This window comes from Salvelinus sp. IW2-2015, linkage group LG15 (genome assembly GCF_002910315.2).
Source record: "Salvelinus sp. IW2-2015 linkage group LG15, ASM291031v2, whole genome shotgun sequence".
Taxonomy (NCBI): domain Eukaryota; kingdom Metazoa; phylum Chordata; class Actinopteri; order Salmoniformes; family Salmonidae; genus Salvelinus; species Salvelinus sp. IW2-2015.
The window spans coordinates 38,889,687-38,913,566 of NC_036855.1; the positions used below are offsets into that span (position 1 = coordinate 38,889,687).

Below are 23,880 nucleotides of genomic sequence, written 5' to 3' on the forward strand. Positions count from 1 at the left end.
GGTATTACTTATATAGCTAACATAAGGACAGGTCACTACAGTAGAAACTATAGTGGGCATTGTTTAATGCTTTCATAGGACAAAACATTCCACGCTTCCTAAGTACGTAAGCAGGGGACGTTACAGGTGCCCTAAAGGAACAAACTAGAATATCAATACGCAACAATTGTTTTATGCTTTTACATTTAGGCTAACATGAAGATAAAAGCTGGAGCATGTGTCAAGGATATTGTACATGTCAGTCTTATTCTAATGCATACACGTGTGTGTATAATATATATATGTGTATAATATATATATATATATATGTGTGTGTGGGAGAGAGTAGACTTGTGTAGCTGGGTGTAGGCGGGTTTGTAAGTGTATGTTGGCTGTTGTGTAAGCGGGTGTGTGTGGGTTGCATCCTTCCGTGGATGGATTTCTGAGTGTAAGAGCTGTTCTTGTGTAGGAGGATATGTGTGTGTTTGCCTGCTCTATGCAATCACATTTTTTGTTGAATGTGTGTGTGTGTGTGTGTTGTGTGTGTGTGTGTGTGTGTGTGTGTGTTGGTGTGTGTGTGTGTGTGTGTGTTGTGTGCGAAACGTGTGTGCCTGTGTGTATCAAGGCTGTTACCGAGTAGGTAGACTTGCTGGTGATCTCTAGCAGCTTGTGTTTGGCCCTCCTTTCAGAGTCCCTGGCTTCCTGCAAGTCCTGCTTCAGCTGGTCAGCCTCCATTGCCCTGAAAGGAGGCAGGGAGGGAGAGAAAGAAAAAGGGGAGAGAGGGGGTCAGCGAGGCTGAAATAAATAGACAATTTGTATAGAGGCATAGCATGTACACTTTTTTTACCATGTAATTACCATTTCTTCATTAAATACAGAGTAAATAGAAAGTGTGTATGTTAGTAATGCACGGGTTGAATCATACCCGCAGTACCGTGGGACGGATGGGTTTAGGGTCATGAAATACCTCTGTGTAGGGTGAGATAGAAGAGGCCAGAGTGAGGTACCGGCTTCTGCAAGTTGTTGAACTGAAATTGCCCAGTTTAAATACTGTACGCCCCTACTCTTTATTGCATTGTGTTTATATGTAGGAATTGGATGCACCAGCCTATCACTTGGTCTATTCGCTGTGCTTCGTATGCATCATGAAGTCAGCGGTCCTTTTCTCTCCCCAATCTTATAATGGATTAACTATTGCCATGTAAGTAACTATTATTTTAGTTAACACTACTGATAGGTTCCACCAATTTATATATGCTATATTATAGTTTTAGGTCTCCCCCCGCACCAGCGCTAAAACTTCTACTCTAGATAAATCCAGCAACTGTCGATCACCACATGTTTTCTAGTTTCCTGCTTCTACACATTTTAAACAGATGTAATCAGTTAGGTGCACGAAATTGCTTAGTTTTTCTAAGCTTCCATAACCCTCAGGGTCAATGCAGTAAATTACTGTCCCAATACAAAACTCAATACACACTACAACATCCCCCAAAATAGATACAACCGACAAGCTCAATGTTACTTTCGAATTTAAATTTGTAGACCGATGTCAGACTCGGAAATTATAAATATTTTTAAGCAGATGCCTTCCCCAATGGGTGCCAGCGGCTCCAAGGACACTGGATTCACCCCCCAGTGCCAAGATGGGCGTACTACAGTCCCTGGTTCTTAATCCCTCAGGCTGTTTATTTCACCACGCGCTGTTTGATCGGGTCTTATTTTTGTCCCATAGGCGCGGGCGCACAATTGGGCCCGTGATAGTCTAGGTTAGGGTGCAGGTTGTTTGGTCGGCTTGGTCTGAATGTCCTTTGTCCCTCGTGCTCTTAGGGACTCCTTGTGGCCTAGGCCCATCGCACGCTGACTTTTCCTGCGTCTGCCAGCTGGGACCCGGGGTGTTTCCCTCCGACACATTTTGGTGTGCTGGCTTCCCGGGTTTAAATGCGAGGTGTGGAGTTGATTCCAAGAAGTGTTTAGCCTGCGGTTTTCCTTTGGCCAGGGTGGTTGTGGTATTCCTTAGTTTAGTATGTGTCAGGAAGTGCCTCCACGTGCCGGTTACTCTTGCTCAGCTCCCCTGGCTAAGGTCGTTGTATTGTCATGGGCCTAGTATAGTACTTGCTTCAAGGATTGTTTCTGATTACTGTGCGGCGTCTTGGCCCCAGAGTCGGGTCTTGCTTGATTTTTCCCTCAACGCTAGGCTGTTGTCGTCATGGGAATGGTGCTCCAGTGCCGCTAGGCGTTCTCGGGCAGGACGGTCGTGTGTCAGGAGCTGCCAGCTGCCGCTGAGGCTCCTAGCGGGTTCGTGGTTTTTCAGCAGGATGAGTGCATGAACCGCTCGTGTTCTCGGTATTATGTGGTCCCAGTGCGGTCGTTTTGCCCCGGGTTCCGGTGTTTCCCCAGTGTACCACTAGTGGTCCATAGGAAGGTTTGGCCCAGTGCCGGTTGGCTTTAGGTCGTGTTTCAGTTCAGTGTCGTCCCCAGGGGAAGTGCCCCCCCCCCCCCCAGTGCGCATCTTGGCTTATTGGGTCGTGTTTCTCAGTAGGTGTGTCAGGAAAGTGCCAGTGCGGCTTGGCATCTATAAGTGGTTCGTGATTTCCATCCCAGTTCATGTTGTCAGGAATAGTTGTTCAGGTGCAAGGCTTTGGCATACATTAGGTCGTGTCTTCGGAGGGTCCTCTTCGTTGTAGTACGCCATTGGCTTTCTCCGACTCTTTTCCCCTCTCCCCGAGTCCGTTAGAGAGTCTGCAAATTTGAGGATATCAGAAATTGGTGAGAAAAAATAATATATAAATACACTGGTGGCTGAAATTTGCATTTTTTCCCGATGACTTGGCAGATCGTCGGTTACATAACCATTGTAAAACACTAATGGCAAGACTCTATCGGGTAGGGAATGTGAATTCACCTGCCTTTCGTCGCTGGACCAATCCTTCAAGAACTCACACAGTGAATGACCTGCGGCATTTGAAGTTCAGTTTATTTAATACTTGTAAAAATGAACTTCTCAGGTGGAGGTGTTCTAGTTCTATGACTTTACGTTTCATTTCACGTCTTTTGTTTAATTAATAATCTGGTTTGTTCTTTGACCAGCTGGATGAGACCGAGACCAGACTCGTCTTCTACAGCAGGAAGAGTCGTTCAGAGGAACCAGACCTTTCGGAATCAAAACCAGGACCGGGACCGACATTCCAAGTCCAGTGTGGAAAGGGTATACTCAGTCTAGGAGCCGTGGTGAAAACACACAGAGAGAATACAACCAGAATGAGTGAGCCCCCTTTACCACTGCTCCTGTGCGGAGAAATAATTTTTTCCCCCCGGTGTGGTTTAGGGTACGTTGGAAGGCCATAGCGAGGACCAACACAGGGAGGGGACAAAAAGCCTCTTGATCCCCAATGTTCCCCCATGTGGAAAATGTCTTAATCCCATAAATCTTCTTCTTGTGCCAATTTCATATCTATAGGCTACATTGTGGGTTCTTTCACTTATTTTAGGCCTATTCTGGGCATTAGTGCGGCTGTTACCGAGTAGGTAGACTTGCTGGTGATCTCTAGCAGCTTGTGTTTGGCCCTCCTTTCAGAGTCCCTGGCTTCCTGCAAGTCCTGCTTCAGCTGGTCAGCCTCCATTGCCCTGAAAGGAGGCAGGGAGGGAGAGAAAGAAAAAGGGGGAGAGAGGGGGTCAGCGAGGCTGAAATAAATAGACAATTTGTATAGAGGCATAGCATGTACACTTTTTTTACCATGTAATTACCATTTCTTCATTAAATACAGAGTAAATAGAAAGTGTGTATGTTAGTAATGCACGGGTTGAATCATAACCCGCAGTACCCGTGGGACGGATGGGTTTAGGGTCATGAAATACTGTGTGGGTGAAGGGCGGGTGGGTTTAATCCATAAATCTTTCTTGTGCAATTTATATCTATAGGCTACATTGAGGTTCTTTCATTATTTTAAGGCTATCTGGCATTAGTGCGTAAGTCTATGCTTCAGGGCCTAACTTTACCTGCACCAAATAYCCTACACAACAATCACTTTTGAGAACAGGCAGAAAGTTCAAGTCGATCCACTGAGGCAAAAAGGGCAACGTCAGAGTTTCATTTTAATGAGAGAAAAGCTGCAAAATGGAGTTAAAAATAAAGAGAATGGAGAGAGAATTTGGTGAAGTGGAAAAGGAGGATGATAGCAGTGTTGTGTAATTTGTGAGACGCTATACACATTTGACAGTCACAAGACGGGGACTTCAAAATAGGCCTATCTGTAATGACGARGCAGGGATTAAGGAAGCAGGTCCAGATGGTGASTTTAATAWTAACGAACATAGAGAGTTACATGAAAACAGAACTAATACTGCCTGATGACTGAGGATYGTGAGGGCTATATAGAGAGTAATCAGGGTGGTGATGAAGCCCAGGTGTGCTTAACGATGGGGAGCAGGTGTGAGCAACGATTGCCAGGTATGCAATGTGGGTTGCCAGGACCYGTGGTTAGTAGACTGGCGACATCAAGCCCCGGAGGGAGCAGGAGTAGGCGTGACACCTATTACACGTCAAGGGAACAGTAGCATACTGTTCAGATGGGTTAAATGGAAACTGAAATCTGGAAACCAACTGTAGGTCGATAAACTCTGTCTTTGTCGTGTAGAGTAGGCCAGAAGGCTAAACTGAAAAATAGAACCGCTATCAAATTAAAACGATTGCAGAGCCGCATGGGTGTTTCTTTATATAGTGATTCCAGAAGAAAAAAACAGTACTGCCACCAAAGGTATACATTATGGGACAGCTTAAAAACAATGCTGCCCCATCAACAGCTCAATCAAAATGGTCCCCCCTTTGAACTGAGAGGCTACTTTTGTTACAATATAACACATTTACAAAATCCCATCACTACTGACACGGTGTCTTCCAATACGCCCATTCCCATAAACGAGCCATTCGGGACAGGCACTACAAAGCCAACCCGATTGCCATAGCTCTGGTCCTTATCCCAGCATACCTGGAAGCTACAGAGACGGAGAGAGAGGAACAGAAACAAACAGCGTGCTCATCATATCATTGATAAGTACAATAAACATTGCTAAAACATATAATAAACATAAAACATGAACGCTTGTCTGTATATTGTTTATACTATAACAAACTGTTACTGGAGGTAAGAATAAAGTGTGTAATGTATGTACTAAGATGGAAGTTAACTTCGCTGTGTCGACCCACATTTTGCACAGAAAATCTTTCCCATATTTTTTGTTGTTGGGTTATTGCATTTTCTCCCCGGTCCCTAAATGTCTTTGCACTGCGAAAGGAGAGCTGACAGAACTTTATCAATGTATGCTTCAATCTAGTTAACATTTTGATAATTTATTACCTTCCGGTGAGCAACTTCTAGGGCAACATACACTGAGTGTACAAAACATTAAGAATGCATTCTTAATATTGAGTTGCACTCCCCTTATTCCCTAAGAATAGCCTCAATTTGTCAYGGCATGGACTCCACAAGGTCTCAAAAGCATTCTATAAGAATGCTGGCCCATGTTGACTCRAATGCTTCCCACAGTTGTGTCACATTGGCTAGATGTCCTTTGGGTGGTGGACCATTCTTGATACACAAGGGAAGCTGTTGTGTGAATACCCGGCAGCMTTGCGGTTCTTGACACAAACCGCTGCGCCTGGCACCTACTACCATAGCCCGTTCAAAGTCACTTAAATCTTTTGTCTTGCCCACTCATACTCAATGGCACACAATCCATTTCTCAATTGTCTCAAAGCTTAAAAATCCTTCTTTAATCCTCTCCTTCATCTACACTGTTAGAAGTGGATTTAACAGGTGAAATCAACAAGAGACCATAGCTTCCACCTGGTCAGTCTCATGGAAAGAGCAGGTGTTCTTAATGTTTTGTACACTAGGTGTACAATGACAGAAGAGATGCTGCATTTATCTAATTATAGACAAGTTAACTAWCAGTCTACCAAAATGATAAGCAGGAACATATCTAGGCAAAAAAAWAAAAAAWAAWTTCATCACATACAGTATAGTCGGGCGGTTACGGATGGGTTATTAGCAATTGTGGGAGGGTGTGGGTGAACAAACATCTGGCCCACGCACCAATAGCGTGCATGTGTCCAGGGGCGGAACTTCAATTACCTTTGGTAGCCAATGCAAAGGGCCCCCAAAAAACTTGTCATATCACTTTTTAAAAATGGTCACAAGCAGAATAGAGGGTGCGGTATTACATAAATCAGGTAGCGATTGCCCATACTGAATAAGATTTTACACAGGCGGGAGGCCCCTAGCTATGCCTTGCACCCATGAGAGTGAAAGCTAAGCTCCGCCCTGCACGTGACCAGCTGCATCACAACAAAAACACTAAAATTTTAACTTAATCTAACTCCACAACAAAGTCTAGCTAAACTTTAAACTGTTTTACCATTGAGCACCACATTGAAAGCATGTGTTCAACTTTCTTTTTCTTTTCATTTTCTTGGGATCCAATTAGATAATGACTAATAATCGGTCGGGACGATATTGATGGCCGAATTATCCTATCGGCCCTTGAGTATTGGCGCAYCTAATCTCCCCTTTATAGTGCCAGCGCACTTGCCTCGTGTGAAACTCCTGCAAGCCAGAGCAACTCAWTGCTAGTTAGCTTGTCCTCGAGGAACCTCTGGGCTGCTTGCCCAGCTACCCACTCATGCTGAATATTAATGTAGCACACTTTAATAATGCCCCATGGAATGTAGAAAGTATTAATTAATTTACTGTTAGGCAGTGTTGCACTCGAGTCCAGTCTCGAGACCACATATTGAGTGTCTCGGTCTTGTGMGTCGGATACATTTGTACTCGATCTTGACTCCGTCTCGGACAGTGAGGACTAGGTAATTRTTTTCCTAAGACCAGCGGAGTAAAAATCTCAATCAGCTTCCATTTAATCAGCCAGGCCAAATATATACTCTCCTTTATTAAAACATTATCTTAACAGTCTTTATATCTATTAGACACGTTAGTGCAGTGGCGAACCTATAGGCCTTCAGTGTGTGACATGTTCTTGATTCTGAAGACAGCAACTAATACCACCGCACTCATGTAGGAGTGCACTTTTTGTAAAACGCAAAGGACCAGTGGTGTAGTTGAGGCTATACGCAAGTATAAGCCGTATATACCCACTTTTTCCCCCAGTGGTTTTGAGTGAAAATCTGAAAAATCTATAGGATTTTTTAATATTTTTTCTTAATAGGAAAACACTGAAATCCTTCACTGGGCGGGCCGTTTGGGAACTTTTTGTCAATTTGAGTATACCCACTTCTCCAGGCACCACTACATATGGGCGATGGAAAGACAGCAGTCACACATGATGATAAAGGACAAGCAGTCCATAAACTCTGACATAATAAGCCAGTAGCTCCCAATCGTAATACAAAAACAACCATTACAAAAAACATTTCTGAAATATGAACACAGAAATACTATACATTTTGAACTCTTATGGTGATTTGACTAAATTGCAAGCACAGTCTTGAATTGGACTCATTTTTCTGGTCACGGACCCCTTGTCCCCCTCCGGACTTCACTCGGACTCGATTTGCTCTGGTCTTGAATCAGTCTCGCTTTAGGTGATCTCGAACACAACACTGCTGTTAGGCAAAACAATGTCCATACAGCACTTCACAAAGCAACATACCGGTAGCTTGCTTGCTAACGAGCTAGGTTAACAAAATTCAGCATTCATAAAGCTAGCTTTGCTAGTTATGACGKTAACATCAGTTCACTACCCTAAAACTGATAGCTAAATGCTGATTATCCATGACTTTCCCTTGCTGAGCCAAAATGCCTGTCTACAAGATTAACAAGTGGTGTCTTTTCTCTTTAAAAGAAAACGAAGTCACTTCTGTGAAAGTGTTGATCAGTAGACCTAACATGGTCCCAAATTAAAAGGAACACCGATTGTTTGTCATCTGTAGCCCCATAGACTGAAATAAGCCAAAACGACCTCAATAACTCACTGCATGCACACAGTCCTATTGAATATGAATTCACCTGTATTGTGAGTAGGCKTATGCCATCTTGATTTACCCAGTTTATCATGAGATTTACCATTATGTTGTTACATTGTTAAAAACAAAGTCAAATTGGTTGTATTATTGATTTGTTAATGCATACATGGCTGTCTCTGGAAAACTGTACCATCAAAATGTTTACATTTAATTATATTTATTACTTTCATAAAATATCTGCCATTGGCCCCCTTGTCCCCAAAAATCAGTACCTGCCCTTAAAAACCCATATTGGTCGTTCTCTACATCCAATGCACATCTTGTTGTGCTATTTTTCACCCAAAGAAAATAAATTGAAGTTAAGCAACATTTTATTTTACTTTACAATTTTGTAATTTAGCYGACTATCCAGAGTAGTGAGTGCATACATTTTCTTACTGGTCCCCCGTGGGAATCGAACCCACAACTCTGACATTGCAAGGGCCATTCTCTACCAACTGAGGCACACGGGACCATCCATTCGACTCACCTCCTCTCTGACTCATCAGCCATCTTGAGTGCCATCATCTCCGCCTCCAGCATCTTCTGCTCCATCATTCTCCTCTCCTCCTCTGAGCGGATGGCTGTCACCTTGATACGCTGCATTTCGGCCTCGGCCTCACTAGCCTTCTGGGACAGCAGCGTCGCTTCCTCTTCAGCTATCTGGGCCTTCTCAGCCAGGAGATCTGCTGTCTCCTCAGAACGAAGCTAGAGAGGGGGACAGAAACAGACATAACATGTTCATAGAAGTTAATAAACATTCATAAAGCAGTTTAGCCTCCTCCTCAGCTGGTCTGCTGTCTCCCCACTATGCAGCTACATAGAGGGATGGAAAGAGACAAGGCCTTCATAAGCAGTTCACAAACATTCATAAAGCAGCTACGTGGGCCTGCTGTCTCATCTGAAAGCAGTAAGAGGGGGGTGGGGTAAGAGAGTAAGACACACAAATCATTAACCACATATTGTGCCTTAGCAGAACGATTACAAAAACTAAATGATTTTGATTAACAATCTTTAAGCATCAGGACCCAAAATCCCTGGGTAAACCATCCRTCTTCCAAGTGAAAAATCTATTTATATATGAGATGTGTCTGGGTCTAGGAACACCCCACTGGGTTTAAAAAAAGGAACACCCCACTGTTCTTACCAGAGCGTCATTGGCCATGTGGGCTTCATCCTGTAGCTGTATCAGTCTCCTTTCCAGATCGTCCCTGGCTCTCTCTGCTACCTCTCTCAGGTGCTTCTCCCTCTCTAACCGCTGCCTCTCCACCTAGACACAGACAGAGAGCGTGGCGGGGGCGTGAGCAGGTTACAGGTTTGACCGAGAGGGACATAGTCAGGATCACAAAGAGACAGAGGACAAAGGTAATGATGAACAAGGGGGACAAGAGCTGCAGCTGTAAGGGCAGAAAGAGGAGCACAGAGACAATAGAGGTGGTAAACCACCATGTCTCTTCCAACGACTCAGCCTCCATTGCTCATACCCGTTTCCTGGCCCTCTCCTCTCGGGCCTGGGCCTTCATCTGTTGCACCTCTAGAGAGTCCACCCTCCTCCTCCGCATGAACAGGTCATGGTTCCCCATGCACAGCTGCAGGATCTAGAGAGGAACAATTAGGTGAGTTTAAGTACACTTAAAGGTCCAATMCAGCCATTTTCATCTCAATATCAAATCATTTCTGGGTAATAACAAAGTACCTTACTGTGATTGTTTTGAATAAAATTGTTTTWAAAAAAATGCTTCTTAGCAAAAAGCAATTTCTCAAGCAAGAGAGGGGCAAYAGTGGGGAGGGGYAAACTGAAAYCTGGCTGWTATTGGCAGAGAGGTTTGGAACTCTTTCGTATTGGTCTATTAACTAATTTGAGGTCACCAGGCAGGCCAAAGCTCCATCTCAACAAAACAGGCTGATATTTCAGGCGGTCTTTTCAAACAGTTCTTACACTAAAAGGGCAGTATCAACATTTTCAGAATTRCATAGTATTATTCTAACCCTTATAGTGTGGAAATATAAACTGAGTGTACAAAGCATTATGAACACCTTCCTAATATTGAGTTGCACCCTGCCTTTTGCCCTCAGAACAGCCTCAATTCATTGGGGCATGGACTCTACAAGGAGTCATAAGCGTTTAACAGGGATACMGGCCCATATTGACTCCAACGCCTCCCACAAGTTGGCTGGATATCAAGTTGGCTGGATATCCTTTGGGTGGTGGATCATTCTTGATACACACAGGAAACTGTTGAGCGTAAAACTCAGTAGCGTTGCAGTTCTTGACACGAACCAGTGRACCTCACACCTACTACCATACCCTGTTCAAAGGCAAATAAATATTTTGGCTTGCCCAATCACCCTCAATGGCACAAATACACAATCCATGTCTCAAGGCTTAAAAATCCTCCCCTTCATCTACACTGATTGAAGTGGATTTAACATGTGACATTAATAAGGGATAGACTGACCAGGTGAATCCAGGTGAAAGCTATGTCATGGAAAGAGTTGTGTACATTCAGTGTATAAAAGCCAGGAAATCAAGTTTCAAAATCAAGCACTGGGCCTTTAAAAGGAAGAATCTAGCTCTCACATAATACAGTCAACAACAAAAAAAGCATGTTTAGTTTTCATCACTGTACTCACCAACTTGTTAACCCTCAACTTGGAGGAGTTGAACTTGAACACGTCTGTTTTCTTGTCCAGAGGCTTTATGGCGAACTTGATCAGAAAGACGACAATACACATTAAAACCTCAAAGTAAGAGGTTACACAAACTGTAAAAACAGACTTGTTCGATTCAGGGTTGGGGTCAATTCCATTTAAATTCAGTCAACTCAGAAAGTAAACTGCATTAAATTTGAATGTCTGTTTAATTCCTGAGTTGAATGGATTGAAATGCAACTGACCCCAATCCTGGTCCAATTTCAGAGGCTGTAGGAGTAACGATCCAGTACCTCTCTGTCGCTGTAGGAGATGTTGCGAATCTCATTCCAGGGGAAGGAACATTTGGGGGTTAACTTGTTGTCTGGATCGTAGATATGTAGACCCAAGGCATCCACTCCCAGCAGGAGATCTGTTCCCTTCTTGTTCTGGGGTAAATAAAAGAACAGAGTGACGAATGAAGAAAGCGAGGATGAAACAAAGAAAGTTAACCACACACTCTATTTTTATGTATCCTTTTATTTAACTAGGCAAGTCAGTTAAGAATAAATTATTATTTACAATGACCCTAATGAAGAACATTTAATTCCATGTTATTTCTTTAACCAGGATAGTCCAAATTAGTGACTTAGTAACACTTTCCACTATTTTCCAGGAAGTCTTGGGTGGTGAATGAGAAGAGGAAACAAAGCCCTCAGTAGCTGTGAGATTACCAGACTTCTCTAGTGTGTTTGTCTTCTGACAGACAATTCATTACTCTCCTTTACGCTAATAAATACCAGCTGCGATACAAAGTAGTGCTCTTTGTTGACTGCTCTACTTTCTTTGTTCTACACTTGTGTCTATCTGTCCGACAGGCAGTAGTGGCAGTGGCACAACCTGGTAACCACAGGAGGTTGGTGGCACCTTCATTGGGGAGAAAGAGCTTGTGGTAATGACTGGAGCAGAACGGTATCAAATCATTCCAATCGCTCCGTTCCAGCTATTATGATGAGCTGACCCCTCAGGAGCCTCCACTGCTGGCAACTCAATTAATTATAGAGCTAGGCAATATGGAAAAAAATCCATATTGCAATAAATTGATGTTATAACGATAAATAGAATMATGCGTTTTAGGGCTGACCCCAATTAGTCGACTGGTTGATTGTTTGGTCGTTAGTCTGTTGGTCGACCGGGATTGTGTTACTGCTCGACACTATGTGTGTATATTTATTTGTGCCCATCTCAGTGAACTAATCCACTCCCGCCTAGACTAAAAGCCGATATATGCTTGATCTGAAAATGCGGCTCCATATAGAGGGTGTGACACAATTTTCGAGCCTCGAGAAGCCAAATCGAACTCCGTACCGCATCGCCACGAGCCTCCCAAATTTTGTAACAACTCTGTATAGCTCCACATTGACATGATTGGTTGACGGTAGAAACACAAACTCACTTCCTTGACAACAGATCTGCACTGCTCAACGAAGCGCAATAAGTATGAATGCCCTGACTTCTGCTGAGGTCATATCACCATAAATGCTGCATGGCCAATGCAGACGTCGGATTGACCATGCGCGCAGATGCACAATGTCCTTCTTTCTCCAGAATGCCCAGAATCTCCCGCCAATTTGTGCACATTCATTGTTTCATAACTTCATTGTGTTAATTGGGTTTGATTGTTAGTGTATATCAATTCCCAGTAGTACATTTACCGTTAATTCCTAATCTACAATGTGTGTTACTATGGTTACGGTCATTTCTGTTTAAGCATTCAATATTATTCCAGGCTTCCCGTTATCATTGTCAGAGTGGACACATTGTTTGCAGTGTGCACAACCTATGCTAAACTTCTGAGAAACAAGCTTATTTCATTCCATTTATGCTGCTCGATCATCCTATTTTTCCAACTTAATTAAGGAGAATAAGAACAATCCCAAATGTATTTTTGATACTGTTGCAAAGCTATCAAAAAAGCAGCATTCCCAAGGCCTCTCGGGTGMCGCAGTGCTAGCTGTGGGTTCGAGCCCAGGCTCTGTCGCAGCCGGCCGCGACCGGGAGGTTCATGGGGCGACGCACAATTGGCCTAGCGTCGTCCATGTTAGGGAGGGTTTGGCCGGTAGGGATATCCTTGTCTCATCGTGCACTAGCGACTCCTGTGGCGGGCCGGGCGCAGTGCGCGTTGACCAGGTCGCTAGGTGTATGGTGTTTCCTCTGACACATTGGTGCGGCTGGCTTCCAGGTTGGATGGGCGCTGTGTTAACTTCGGTTAGGGGGCAGCATTTTCACGTTTGGAAGAAAAGCATACCAAATTCAACTGCCAGCTACTCATCCCCAGAAGATAAGATATGCATATTATTAGTAGATTTGGATAGAAAACACTCTGAAGTTTCTAAACTGTTTGAATCATGTCTGTGAGTGTAACAGAACTTATTTAGCAGGCGAAACCCGGGGACAAACCATTCAGATTTTTTTTTTTTGAGGTCACTCTTTCAATGGATTTTCATTGGGAATCCAGATTTCTAATTGACCTTCTTGCAGTTCCTACCGCTTCCACTGGATGTCACCAGTCTTGAGAAATTGGTTGAGGGTTTTTCCTTTGTGTAATGAAGAAGTAGCCCTGTTCAGAAAAGAGTCGAGTGAAGTGTACTTTTTGTTTGAGGCGCGTAACCAGAAAGCATGCTACAGTTTGTTTTAATCCTGTATTGAACACAGTATCCCGCCTTCAATTTTATCGATTATTTACGTAAAAAAATACCTAAAGTTATATTACAAAAGTAGTTTGAAATGTTTTGGCAAAGTTTACAGGTAACCTTTGAGATATTTTGTAGCCACGTTTGAGCAGTTGGAACCGGTGTTTTTCTGGATCAAACGCGCCAAATAATTGACATTTGGATATATATCGACGGAATTAATCAAACAAAAGGACCATTTGTGATGTTTATGGGACATTTATGCAGTGCAACAACAGAAGCTCGTCAAAAGGTAAGCATGATTATTTTTTATTTCTGCGTTTTGCTTGTCGCGCTGCAGGGTTGAAATATGCTTCTCTCTCTTTCTTTACAATGTTGCTATCCTCAGAAAATAGCATTGTTTGCTTTCGCACGAAACGCTTATTTGAATTCTGACCTGTTGGCTAAATTCACAACCAGTGTAGCTTTAATTTGGTATCTTTCATGTGTGATTTAATGAAAGTTTGATTTTTATAGTATTTTATTTGAATTTGGCGCGCTGCATTTTCTCTGCCTTTGGCCAAGTGAGACAGTATCGTCCCGCCTAAACTCAGATTTTTGGATATAAATATGAACTTTACCGAACAAAACATACATGTATTGTGTAACATGAAGTCCTATGAGTGTCATCTGARGAAGATCATCAAAGGTTAGTGATTAATTTTAACTCTATTTCTGCTTTTTGTTACTCCTCTCTTTGGCTGGAAAAATGGCTGTGTTTTTCTGTGGCTATGTACTGACCTAACATAATCGCAAGGTGTGCTTTCGCCGTAAATCCTTTTTGAAATCAGACACTTTGGCTGGATTAACGAGAAGTTTATCTTTAAAATGGTGTAAAAAACTTGTATGTTTGAGGAATTTTAATTATGAGATTTCTGTTGTTTTGAATTTGGCGCCCTGCAATTTCACTGGCTGTTGGTTAGGTGGGACGCTACCGTCCCACATATCCCAGAGCAGRTAAGAAGCAGTGCGGCTTGGTTGGGTTGTGTTTCGGAGGACGCATGGCCCTCGACCTTCGTCTCTCCTGAGCCCGTACAGGAGTTGTAGCGATGAGACAAGACAGTAACTACTAACAATTGGATACCATGAAATTGGGGAGAAAATAATAAATTAAAAATTAAAAAGCATTCCCCGAGAGAGGATGGCTTTCACTTTAGCTGTGATAKATTTGTGAACTTCTTTGACGAAAAGATCATGATCATTAGAAAGCAAATTACAAACTCCTCTTTAAATCTGCGTATTTCTCCAAAGCTCAGTTGTCTTGAGCCTGCACAACATTGCCAGGACCTAGGATCAAGGGAGACACTCAAGTGTTATAGTACTATATCCCCTTGACACATTGATGAAAATAATGGCCTCTAAACCTTCAAGCTGCATACTGGACCCTATTCCAACTAAACTACTGAAAGAGCTGCTTCCTGTGCTTGGCCCTCCTATGTTGAACATAATAAATGGCTCCCTATCCACCGGATGTGTACCAAACTCACTAAAAGTGGCAGTAATAAAGCCTCTCTTGAAAAAGCCAAACCTTGACCCAGAAAATATAAAAAACTATCAGCCCATATCGAATCTCCCATTCCTATCAAATTTTTGAAAAAGCTGTTGCGCAGCAACTCACTGCCTTCCTGAAGACAAACAATGTATATGAAACGCTTCAGTCTGGTTTTAGACCCCATCATAGCAGTGAGACTGCACTCGTGAAGGTGGTAAATTACCTTTTAAATGGCGTCAGACCAAGGCTCTGCATCTGTCCTCGTGCTCCTAGACCTTACTGCTGCTTTTGATACCGGCGATCACCACGTTCTTTTGTAGAGATTGGAAACCCAAATTGGTCTACATGGACAAGTTCTGGCCTGGTTTAGATCTTATCTATCGGAAAGATATGTTTGTCTCWGGATGGTTTGTCCTCTGACAAATCAACTGTAAATGTCAGTGTTCCTCAAGGTTCCGTTTCAGGACCACTAGTGTTTTCACTATATATTTTACCTCTTGGTGATGTCATTCGGAAACWTAYTYTTAACTTTCACTGCCATGCGGKCGATACACAGCTGTACATTTCAATGAAACAAGGTGAAGCCCCAAAATRGCCCTCCCTGGAAGCCTGTGCTTCAGACATAAGYAAGTGGATGGCAGTAAATGTTTTACTTTTAAACTCGGACAAAACAGAGATGCTAGTTCTAGGTCCCAAGAAACAAAGAGATCTTCTGTTTGGATGCTGACCATTTTGATTGGTTGTTACAGTTGTTCTCATAAACTGTGAAGGCCTTCGGGCGTTATTCTGGACCCTAATCTCTCTTTTGATGAACATATCAAGACTGTTTCAAGGACAGCTTTTCCGCATCTACGCAACATTGCAAAAATAAGGGACTTTGTCCAAAAATGATGCAGAAAAAATAATCCATGCTTTTGTCACTTCTAGGTTAGACTACTGCAATGTTCTACTTTCCGGTTACCCGGATAAAGCACTAAATAAACTTCAGTTAGTGCTAAACACTGCTGCTAGAATCTTGACTAGCACCAAAAAATTACTTCATATTACTCCAGTGCTTGCCTCTACACTGGCTTCCTGTTAAGGCTAGGGCTGATTAAGGTTTTACTGCTAACCTACGAAGCATTACATGGGCTTGCTCCTACCTATCTTTCCGATTTGTAGTGTAGTAAGTTGGTGGTTGAAGATATACACCTCTAGTGGTGTGGGGTTGCGCTTTGGCAAAGTGGGTGGGGTTATATCCTGCCTGTTTGGCKCTGTCCGGGTGGGGCCACAGTTTCTRGACCCCTCCGGTCTCAGCCCCCAGTATTTATGCTGCAATAGTTTGAGTCAGGGGGCTAGGGTCAGTCTGTTATATCTGGAGTATTMCTCCTGTCTTATCCGGTGTCCTGAGTGAATTTAAGTATGCTACTTCTCTTTTTCTCAGAGGACCTGAGCCCTAGGACTACCTGGTCTGATGACTCCTTGCTGTCCCCAGTCCACCTGGTCGTGCTGCTGCTCCAGTTTCAACTGTTCTGCCTGCGGCTATGAAACCCTGACCTGTTCACCGGACATGCTAACTTGTCCTGGACCTGCTGTTTTCGACTCTCTCTCTACCGCACCTGCTGTCTCMAACTCTGAATGATCGGCTATGAAAAGCCAACTGACATTTACTCCTGAGGTGCTGACCTGTTGCACCCTCTACAACCACTGATTATTATAATCCAACCCTCTGCGTATATATAACATCATTTGACACATTGCATGTACTGTTATATCTCCACCCAGCACAGCCAGAAGAGGACTGGCCACCCCTCAGAGCCTGGTTCCTCTCTAGTTTCTTCCTAGGTTCCGGTCTTTCTAGGTAGTTTTTCCTAGCCACTGTGCTTCAACATCTGCATTGCTTGCTGTTTGGGGTTTTAGGCTGGGTTTCTGTACAGCACTTTGTGACATCGGCTCACATAAAAAGTTAAATACATTTGATTGATTGATTCTCAATTTAGTCATTGTCTTTTGTTTGGAGCACTCCTGTCAATGTTGAATAATAACCTGCAGTTGCAATGGTTTATTTGTTGGCTTTATGTAGGCTATTTTGACATAGTTGGCAAAGGCAAAGAATTTACTTTGTAGGTTTGTTATTTTCATTTTAGATAAATTTTAATTAACCACAAGACAATGATAGATATAAGACGTTACTATAAAATAAAATAAACGGTTTCACGAAAATGTGCATATGAAAACCACAATTGGCACGGAGATCGGTAAAAATGGTAAGATAAATTGGCATGCCAGCAGCATACCACCCTGCATACCATGCTGGCTTGCTTCTGAACTAAGCAGGGTTGGTCCTGGTCAGTCCCTGGATGGAGACCAGGTGCTGCTGGAAGTGGTGTTGGACCAGTAGGAGGCACTCTTCCTCTTGGTCTAAACAAAGATCCCAATCCCCCAGGGCAAGATGATTGGGGACACTCTCTGTGTAGGTGTCGTCTTTCGGATGGGACGTTAAACGGGTCCGACTCTCTGAGGTCATTAAAGATCCCATGGCACTTATCGTAAGAGTAGGGGTGTTAACCCCGGTGTCCTGGCTAAATTCCCAATCTGGCCCTCAACCATCACGGTCACCTAATAATCCCCAGTTTTTTATTTTTATTTTTTTATTCACCTTTATTTAACCAGTAGGCTAGTTGAGAACAATTCTCATTTGACAACTGCGACCTGGCCAAGAAAAGCATAGCTAGTGTGAACACACAACTAACAGATTACACATGGAGTAAACAATAACAAGTTCTAATAACATGGTAGAAAAAAGACGAATAATCTATATACATGTGTGCAAAAGGCATGGAGGAGCAATAAATCCGAATAAATTACTTTAGCAGTTAATGGATGATAATCATCAAATGATACGATGTGCAAGAAGAGATATTGCGTACTGGTGTGCAAAGAGAGAACAAGTAAATAATAAAAAGCGGAGTATGGGGGTGAGGTAGGTAAATTGGTGGGTAGTTTTCCAATGACTATTGTACAGCTGCACGCAATCTGTAGCTGCTCAGGATAGCAAGATTTTTAAAGTTGTTGATGGAATCTAAAGTCTCCAACTTCCAAGAGATTTTGTCAATTCGTTACAGTTCGCAGCAGCTAGAGAAACTGGAAGGAAAGCTCCAAATAGGTTTTAGCTTTAGGAGATGACAGTGAGATCAACTGCTGGAGCCGGACTGGGGTGGGTGTGCCATCAGTACCAGTGAACTGAGATAAAGCGGGCACTTTTACCTAGCATAAGCCTTGTAGATGCCTGAGAGAGCCATGGGTCTGGACAACGAACTATTAGCGAGGCCAGCCGACTAGGGCATACAGTCGCAGTGGTGGTCGTATAGTGCTTATTATATCAAAACGAATGGCACTGTGATACTGTCCACCGTTTTGCTGCGTAGGTGTTGAAGCTTTTTGTAGAGACATGCGAAGTCGAGGATCGCAGAATAGTTTTTTAGCTAGAGGTAGTTGCGGCGGGTGAAGGATTTGATGCGAATAGAACCGATCTTGATTTATTTCGGATTGGAGATGTTTATATGAGTCCTGAAGCGAGATTTGCAGTCTAGCCAACACACTAGGTACTTAAATGTCCACATATTCTAGGTCGACGCGTCAGGGTGTGGATCGTGGCGTAGCGTGGTGCAGGCAGAACGGTTGAAAAGCATGCATTGTTTTACTAGCGATTTAAGAGGCCAGTTTGAAGCCCACGAGCATTTGCTATGGCATTGAAGCTTTTGGAGTTAGATAGCACAGTTGTCAAAGGGAAGGCCGAAGTAGTATGAGTCGTGTCTCTGCTAGAGTGGATCAGGAATCGCCACGCAGCAGAGGCAACATCTAATTGATGTATCAGAGAAAAGAGTCGCCCGAGAATTGAACCCTGTGACCCCATAGAGACTGCAGAGACCGGACAACATGCCCTCGATTTGACACACTGAACTCTGTCTGCAAAGTAGTTGGTGAACCAGGCAAGGCAGTATTAGAAAAAGAGGCTACTGAGTCTGCCGATAAGAATATGGTGATTGACAGCAATCGAAAGCCTTGGCCAGGTCGATGAAGACGGCTGCACAGTAATGTCTTTTATCGATGGCGTATGATGTCGTTTTAGTACCTTGAGCGTGGCTGAGTGCATCGTGACCGCTCGGAAAACCGGGTTGCACAGCGGAGAAGGTACGGGGGATTCGAGATGTCAGTTATCTTTTGTTGACTTGTGCTTCGAAACCTAATAGCAGGCAGGATGGATATAGGTCTGTAACATTGGTCCAGGTGCTCCCCCTTTGAAGAGGGGATTACCCGGCAGCTTTCCATATCCTTGGGGATCTCAAATGATACAAGGAGAGTTTGAACAGGCTGTAATAGGGGGTGCGACAATGCGGCGGACAGTTTCAGAAATAGGGGTCCAGATTTCAAGCCCAGCTGATTTGTATGGGTCGTTTCCACTCTTTCAGAACATCTGGCTATCTGGATTTTGTAAAGAGAAGACTGGAGGCTGGGCGAGTAGCAGCGGGGGGCGGGCTGTTGGCCAAGGTTGGAGTCGCCAGAGAAGAAGCATGCCAGCATTGAGAATGCTTGTGAAGTCTCTGATTATCACGGAATTATCGGTGGTGACCGTTTACCTAGCCTCAGCTGGCAAGTGGGACTGAGGAGGTCGTTGTTCTCCATGACATTTACACAATCCGAAAGTTGGAGTTAGAGCTACAGGTTGCGAATTTCTGCTTGAAAAAAGTTGGCCTTGCTTTCCTGACTACATGCGTGTATTGCTTCTGTGATTCCGCTGAACAGTTGACTACGCGGGGCTCTTCATCTATTCGTTCGCCACAGGTGTTTTGTGCTGGTCGAGGGCAGTCAGGTCTGGAGTGAACCAAGGGCTATATCTGTTCTTGGTTCTGCATTTTGACCGAGCATGCTTGCTCTATATGTGAGGAGATAACATTTGAGAATGACCAGGCATCCTCAACTGATGGGATGAGTCAATTACCTTCAGGGTACCCGGCCAGGTTGATTGAAAGCCTGCTCGCAGAAGTGTTTTAAGGAGCGTTGACAGTAGATGGGTCGTTTGACCGCAGACCCGTGGCGATACAGGCAATGACAAGTTGATCGCTGAATCTTGATTGAAGACACAGAGTGTTTGGAGGCAGGTTGGTCGAATAATGTCATATAGGGTCCATGTTAGATTTAGGGTTGTACCTGGTGGGTTCCTTTTTTGATTGTGTAGATTGAGGGCATCAAGCTTGGATTGGGACTCGGGGTTTAGACATATGCCAGTTTAGTCACCAACAGAACAAACTCTGAAGCTAGATGGGGGATCAATCACAGTATGTGTCCAGGCACAGCTGGGAGCTGAGGGGGTCAGGTCATGCGCAACAGTGAGAGACTTATTTCTGAAGATTAATTTTTAAAATTAGAGTTCAACTTTTGGGCATAGACCTGGAAAGTATGACAGAACTTTGCAGGCTATCTCTGCGCAGTATAGATTGCAACTCCCCCTTTTGCAGTTCTATCTATCGGAAAGTTATAGTTGGTATGGAAATCTCAGAAATTTTGTGCTCTTCCTAACCGATTCAGAACGCAAGACACTCAGGATTGCAGAGTTGCTAAAGCGTGGATAAGGGCAACTTAGGGCTTTCTGATGTTGACATGCATGAGCAAGGCTTTTTCGATCGCAGAAGTCAACAAAATGAGGGTGACTGGGGACATGCAGGGCCTGGGTTTACTCCACATCACCCGAGGAACAGGAGTAAGTAGTAGGATGAGGTGCGGCTAAAGGCTATCAAAACTGGTCGCCTAGAGCGGTTGGGGACAAAATAAAAGGAGCAGATTTATGGGCGTGGTAATAGATTCTGGGCAAATGTGCAGACCAGGGTATGAGGGCGCGGGTACAGCGGAGGCAGCCCAGCACTGGTGGATATAAAGAGAGGTTGTATCTCTGGACATGCTGGTCTCAATGGGTGAAGGTCACCGCATGTTGGGGTGGGGACAAAGGTATCAGAGATACGGAAGAGCTGGAAACTACGCGGTCCATTGCAAACAAAACAATGACAATGAAACTAACCTGAACAACATATGCAAGGCATATTGTATTGGAGAGAGACAATACAATAAGGCATTAAAGTGATTGCAGTCTTGATTGGAGAGCTAGCTTAAACAACCAGGTAGATAACAGCACATAACAGGGTGCTAGTCTGAACCAGACAACACAGTAAAAAATGGCATGACTAGGCAGAGAGGTCGATTAACTATACACACAGATCCTGAGTTAAAGCACAGAGCCGACAGATAAGACACAAATAAACAGAATGGATACCGTGAATTAAAGACAGTCAAGCATTATCAGTTATGTAGCCAATGATAATAGTATCCAGGCACCGTAGATGAGCAGAGAGCCTCCACTAAGCTAGCACCGGCGTGTAAATTAGTAAGCGGCGGGGGGTTGGTCTGCTCAAAGAGGTCTGCTCAACGGTTGTGTGCGACAGAGAACCAAGCCAGATGCGATGGCAAGAGAGTTGTGAATTGGTAGAATAGTTTGCTAACTGTGCTAGCTTCGTGCAGTTCCGTGGCACTAGCTTCTTCAGCTAGCGCCAATGGCGGAGCTCGAGGCTAGCTCAAGGCTAACTGGTGCTTGCTTCGGACAGAGTGTTAGCCAGTAGTAGCCACTCGGTTGCAAGCTAGCTAGCTGTGATGATACTGTGTGTAATTGTCCAGAGCTTGCGCAGAATCCGGTGATGTGGGTAGAGAAAAAGACAGTCCTATATCTCTGGTTATATCGCCTGCAGCTAGCCGGCAGATGGGCCTAGCTCGGGCTAGCTCAAGGCTAATGTGCTTGCTTCGGGACAGAAGTGTTAGCCAGTAGTAGCCACTCTTGCAGCTTAGCATGTGATATACGCGTGTAATTGTCCAGAGCTTGTCAGGATCAGGTATGTGTAGTAGAAAACAGTCCATATTGCTCTGGGTTATATCGCGCTTATGCTGTGCAGGTATCGGCCCCGGTATTGAAGCTGGCTGTGTGCGATGTTAAGGCGAAGACCGCAGCAGTCGCTAACTGACTACTAGCTAGTACTAGTTATCTGGCTAGCTTTGATTGGGGTTACGTTCAAAATATAAAAAAATAGCAGGTCCCGTACCACATTGGGTGACGGAATGTAGGAATGTTATATTCAGTTCCTAGATGAAAGTGAAATTAAAAATAATAACGAAATGTATACGAAAATACGAAATACTATTTACACGGGACAAGACAGACAAAGACACATCCCGACTTCTACGCCATTCTTGGATTCCAAAAAAAAAAAAAAAAAAAAAAAATAAAAAAAAAATAAAAAAATAATAATAAGATTAAAACTAAATATTGCGCATTCATCCCCTCCTCTCCCCTGTAACTATTCCCCAGGTCGTTGCTGCAAATGAGAAATTTTCTCAGTCAACTTACCTGGTAAAATAACGGTAAAAAAAAATAAATAAATAAAAATAAAAAAATTCACGATAAGCTATTACCGCAACTCAGGGAATATAAGGCAAGTTAAGGTTTTTTCTTTTTTCTGGTTATCTAGATCTCTGGCGCCCTTCAAGCATATTATCTTATTTCAATTCAAACCATTTAAACTTTAAGTGAAACTTCTTAGTCAAACCAAGATATTTTTTTGTCGGGGGAAACCCTAATAAGTTTAAAAGGTTAAAAAATATATATTTTTTTATAACTACTAATACTAGCTTGACGGTCATTAGCCATCAATTGTCCCATTAACAATCACCCATATTAGCAAACTATTTAATTTCAAAGGCTACTCTCTCATAATGAACAAAATCAGCAAAAATTCCTGTGATAGTGTCACGAATCCCGCCGAAGATGGTGCCCTCTTCCCGTTCGGGCGGGCGCTCGGCGGTTGTCGTCGCCGCGCCTACTAGCTGCCACGATCCCCTTTTCTGTTTCAGTGTACTTGTGTATATTTGTTGCACCTGTTTGTTTAGGTTGATGGGCAATACACCAGTTGCCGACTTCGCGTGGTTGGGATTGCTGTTGGATGTTTCGTTCATTTCTTGTGGTGTCTGTTCCTATTCTGTTTAGTCCTGTTTGTTTGGACTGGGACTTTACGCGCCRTTGTGTGTGTGGCGTGACCGTCTCTCTGGTATTTTGGAACATTAAATCCACGTCCTTTTTGAACTACCCTGCTCTCTGCGCCTGACTCCTTCACACACCACTTTTGGAATCCTGACAGATAGGTGTCGATAAACTGAAATTTATCTTCACAGCTCTAATTCATTACTCTGATAGATACAAGGTATCGTTCATCTTAACCTACATTAATAACTCATGTTGAGAAGGTTTGATGTGGTACTTAGAATGCCCCAGTCTTTTAGAGTAGACATTGATCATTGCAGTAGGCTATATTATCTCACTTCAAGAGAGAAATTGATTCCATGAGACATGACATATTAAAAAGGGATAATCGCCCCCCAGAAATAAAAATTATGATACTCCTGTCAATTTGATGAAAGGCTAGGTACTATCAGTGGGTAAAATACAAAAGATCGCCAAATCAACCAAGAAATGGTATTTACATTTACATTTAAGTCATTTAGCAGACGCTCTTATCCAGAGCGACTTACAAATTGGAAAGTTCATACATATTCATCCTGGTCCCCCCGTGGGGAATGAACCCACAACCCTGGCGTTGCAAGCGCCATGCTCTACCAACTGAGCCACATGGTCATACTTGTCTGGAACACATCCATCAGTTTATCGTCATGACAAAGTATATATTTTGCTTAGATGTGCTCAATCTAAACAGTGTATGAATTTATTCAACTTAGTTTCTCCTTCAAGTACCATCTAGCAATGCACCCTGTGTGTCTGTGGGAAACATGGGAAAGGGCCCTTCTCGCCATAGCAACATACTGCAATCGCTCTGGTCAGAGCAAACTGCAAGTTGAACTCTGATAGACTCCTATATTGATAGTGCAGTTTAAGCGATTTTATAGCTAGCTAGCAACACTGAAAAAAAATAAAAAGGCAACATGTAAAGTGT

At 43.4% G+C, this 23,880-nt stretch overlaps 1 protein-coding gene across 1 annotated transcript in view; it reads right to left on the reverse strand.

Annotated features, from left to right (window-relative positions):
* The window catches only part of LOC111974239 (merlin), an 84,724-nt gene that overhangs the window by 29,046 nt on the left and 31,798 nt on the right, over window positions 1–23,880 (reverse strand). Inside the window, exons 8-13 of the mRNA XM_024001899.3 lie at window positions 10,945–11,079; window positions 10,634–10,708; window positions 9,484–9,597; window positions 9,147–9,269; window positions 8,490–8,707; window positions 3,501–3,606 (exon numbers count right to left, since the gene is read on the reverse strand). Of these exons, the coding sequence (XP_023857667.1) occupies window positions 3,501–3,606; window positions 8,490–8,707; window positions 9,147–9,269; window positions 9,484–9,597; window positions 10,634–10,708; window positions 10,945–11,079 (771 nt within the window). The remainder of the gene's footprint in view (window positions 1–3,500; window positions 3,607–8,489; window positions 8,708–9,146; window positions 9,270–9,483; window positions 9,598–10,633; window positions 10,709–10,944; window positions 11,080–23,880) is intronic.